This window comes from Hippoglossus hippoglossus, chromosome 17 (assembly GCF_009819705.1).
Source record: "Hippoglossus hippoglossus isolate fHipHip1 chromosome 17, fHipHip1.pri, whole genome shotgun sequence".
Taxonomy (NCBI): Eukaryota; Metazoa; Chordata; class Actinopteri; order Pleuronectiformes; family Pleuronectidae; genus Hippoglossus; species Hippoglossus hippoglossus.
The window spans coordinates 19,945,658-19,949,176 of NC_047167.1; the positions used below are offsets into that span (position 1 = coordinate 19,945,658).

The following is a 3,519-nucleotide window of genomic DNA, read 5'->3' on the forward strand; positions in this document are numbered from 1 at the left end:
TAATTGGTACGCTTTTTTTTCTATTTGCGTGTGTTTTCTTAAATTGCACGTATTTTTCCTATTTCCACGTGTTTTTTCTCCTTGCGTGTGTTTTCCTAATTTGCACGTGCGTTGAGCCCCCTCGACCACCGTACCCCCTCCTCCTCCTCCTCTTTTTCCCCAAGCGGAGTGAGCCCTCGCCTCGCGCGCACACGATCTCGCCTGCAGTACCCTCTCCGGCGCGCTGGGTGGCAGCAGGACGGCGCGGCGCTTCCTGTGGAGCGGCAGCAGTCACAACAAGAGGAGGAAGAGGAAAAACGACAGCTCTGGATCTCCGTCGACTGCCTTTGCGTGACAACACCGGGATCGCGTCCAGGCTTTCGGGTACTTACTCTTGTTTATCCCCCCTCTTCTCCCCCGTCGCCCCGGCACCGCGTTGTCGTCGCGCCGCCGCTTCTTCTCCTTCTTCTTCTTCGCCGCCTCCCTCCCTCCCTCCCTCCGCCGCCGCCGCTCGCGAGCCGCCGTGCAGCTCCGGGAACATGCCAATGGAGGCTCGCTGACCAAAATGGCTGGGCGCAGTGAAATGTGAAATATTCTCGCACAGGTTTTTTTTGTATTCCCCCCTGCACGCCACGCCACGCACGCCACGCGCCGCTGTCACGCAAAAAACGCTTCGCTCCGGTGGAAGAAAAAGTGCGTGTGTTTGATTCCTGCTGCTTGTTTGCGTGCGTGTGTGTGTGTGTGTGTTTAACTGACATTACCGAGGCTTTTCGCCGCCGTCGGGCCTCTCGCTGTTTCCCCTCGCCGAGGGTTTTCTGCTCGATTCCCTGAGTTGGTTCGATTCTCCCTGTGACAGAAAAGCGGAGAAAACGCGTTAAAAGTTGCTCCGGTGAATGTTTGTGGACGCGAGGCTCCTCCCCCCTCATCTGATGTGCAGCTCTCACTCCTGTTGTGGGAAAAATCAAAGTGTTTGACTCTCTCCTGTTTCTCCTCCTCCTCCTCCTGCAGGTTCCTCCTATTTATCCACCATGTCTGATTTACTGAGATATATCGACTACGACCACAAAGCCACCTTCCTGAAGATGCTCAACCAGCAGAGGATGGAAGGCGAGCACTGCGACGTGGTGGTGGTGGTGGAGAACATCGAGTTCAGGGCTCACCGCTGTGTCCTGGCCGCCTGCAGCAACTATTTCAAGAAGCTCTTCAAGAAGCAGAGCGACGAGGACAACTCCATCGTGGAGCTGGACTTCATCCGCTCCGACATCTTCGAGGAGGTGCTCAACTACATGTACACGGCCCGGCTCGCCGTCAGGAAGAAGGACATCAACATGATGATGTCGTCCGGCCAGATCTTGGGGATCAACTTCCTGGATAACCTGTGCACCCAGAAGCGGGAGCTGACCAACATGAAGACCCGGGAGAACCAGGCGCCGGGCGACCACGGGATGAGAGCTCAGGACGCCATCCTGAAGGAGCTCGCCATGGAGGAGGTGAGGAAGAACAGCTTCTACGACCAGGGGATGGACGGGATGGGGCCGGGCGGTTCGCACGTGTCGCAGCCACACAACTACAACACCAACATGAGTAAAGATCCTCACAGCCACGGCTGGGGCTCCTCCACCTCCAGCGACATGAAGCTGGAGTACCTGCTGTACGGCCACCAGCGACCACCGGTTCCTGCCAGAGCACGGGAGCGAAGCCCCTGGACCACAACGCCAAAAAGGAGCGGTTGCTCACCGCCAACCGTCCCTACGCTTGCGAGCACTGCCCCAAAGCCTTCACCACTGCCGCCCACCTCAAGGAGCACCTGAAGATCCACTCCGGCTTCAAGCCTCACCGCTGCGTCGTCTGTGGCAAGGCCTTCATCAGGGGCCCGGACCTGAAGAGGCACGAGAGGGTTCACAGCAACGAGCGGCCCTTCGCCTGTCAAATGTGCGAAAAGGCCTTCAAGCACAAGTCCCACCTGAAAGACCACGAACGGCAACACCGAGGCGAACGACCGTTCAACTGCGGCTCCTGCGAAAAAGCCTTCATCAAAGCGTCGGACCTGAAGCGCCACTGGAACACCATGCACAGCGGGAACCCCCGAAGACAGATGTCACTGTCTCCCGCTGCCTCCCAGCACGGCCAGGCAGAGCCCGCCGACCAGAGAGACTGGAAAATGGAGACCGGGCCACATTCGCACAACTCTGGGGACTGTTGAGCCTGCAAACACACACCAACTGACACACACACACACACACACGCATATGCATACATGCACACGCGAGACATGCAAACACACTTACACAACCACGACCCTGTGGCGGGCCGCCGGCCTGGTCACACGGACACTGATCGGAGTGAGTAACGAGAGATCATAGCATGTTCATAAGACTGTGGGGCTGTATTATTATTATTATTATTCTGAAAAAAAAAAAAAAAGTTATGTCAAAAACGATGTTTTCTTTCCACCTGTAAAAACATGTAAATGTTTAGTTCACTCTACGATACATATATTTTTCACAAAGCATCGTTGCTATGTAGACTGAGGGTTCTCATAACATTATTCTCTTTTTACTTTTATGGGATATGTAACATTTAAATGTTTGTTTAACCTTTACTGGATTTTATGGAGGTAAAAGAGAGCGTTTGGTGGGCGGGGGGGAAGAAGAAGAAGAAGAAGAAGAAGAAGATGTTCTGCATAACATTTGTTGCATTGAGTATATTCATGTGGATGTTTTTAAATGGATGTGTTTAGTCGTATTGATTGATATTACACTGTAAGAGTCACCATTTTGCATTTGACGCAGATGATACCAAAGTCTTGGGCCTTCGCCGGATCGTCTGTGGAGACTGTCCTGCCCAAGCAACCGGCCAACTAGATTTTACTGTTATACAGTATAACTGTCATCCAGCTATCAACAGTTAATGATAGATGTCTGTATATACTGTAGCTTAGTTTGTTGCACAATTAGAGTACACAATAATGAATTATGCACATATAACATTGTCCTACTCCTACACTTTGACAATAAACACCATTTGCTGTGTTTTATTGGTTTTTTGCAAAGTTTGGTTTTTCAGAGTTTGTTTCCTGCAACTTTTGTTTTTTATCTGCATCGAACAAATGAGACGTTTTAGCTTCTGAAAATCTGAAACATGAAATATTTAAAACCAAAATAACCCTTTAAAGTATTGTGTGAATATCATTCAGAGATAGTTTATCAGAATCTTCTGCAGTTTCCACATCAAACGTTCATGTGATCTGTTGTGGTCGTAGTGAAAAAGGTTTATTGACTTTATTTTCTAATCTTCACGGGACGTTTGTGTCCGGTTTCACAAAACCATCAGAAAACAGGTTGAATTTTCTTGTAAACAAGAACTTTCCTGGGTTTTATTTGCACTTGAAACACTCGTAAAAGTGCTAAATGGCTCCAGTGTTGTTGATGACGTGTGAACAGTGAAACAAGGTCAGAGGGGAGCGACAGGTGTAGGTGTGTGTGTGCACAGCAACGAGCTGATAAAATACACTGTGTGACTCATGTTTGCAAATGTCAA

At 50.5% G+C, this 3,519-nt stretch overlaps 1 protein-coding gene across 1 annotated transcript; it reads left to right on the forward strand.

Annotated features, from left to right (window-relative positions):
• Nucleotides 1-212: 212 nt before the first annotated feature.
• On the forward strand, nucleotides 213-3,016 carry LOC117778467 (zinc finger and BTB domain-containing protein 14-like). Its single transcript, XM_034614033.1, is given in 3 exon segments — nucleotides 213-363; nucleotides 988-1,653; nucleotides 1,656-3,016. Coding segments are annotated over 2 exon segments (1,173 nt in total). The 5' UTR covers nucleotides 213-363; nucleotides 988-1,007; the 3' UTR covers nucleotides 2,183-3,016.
• The last annotated feature ends 503 nt before the right edge of the window (nucleotides 3,017-3,519 follow it).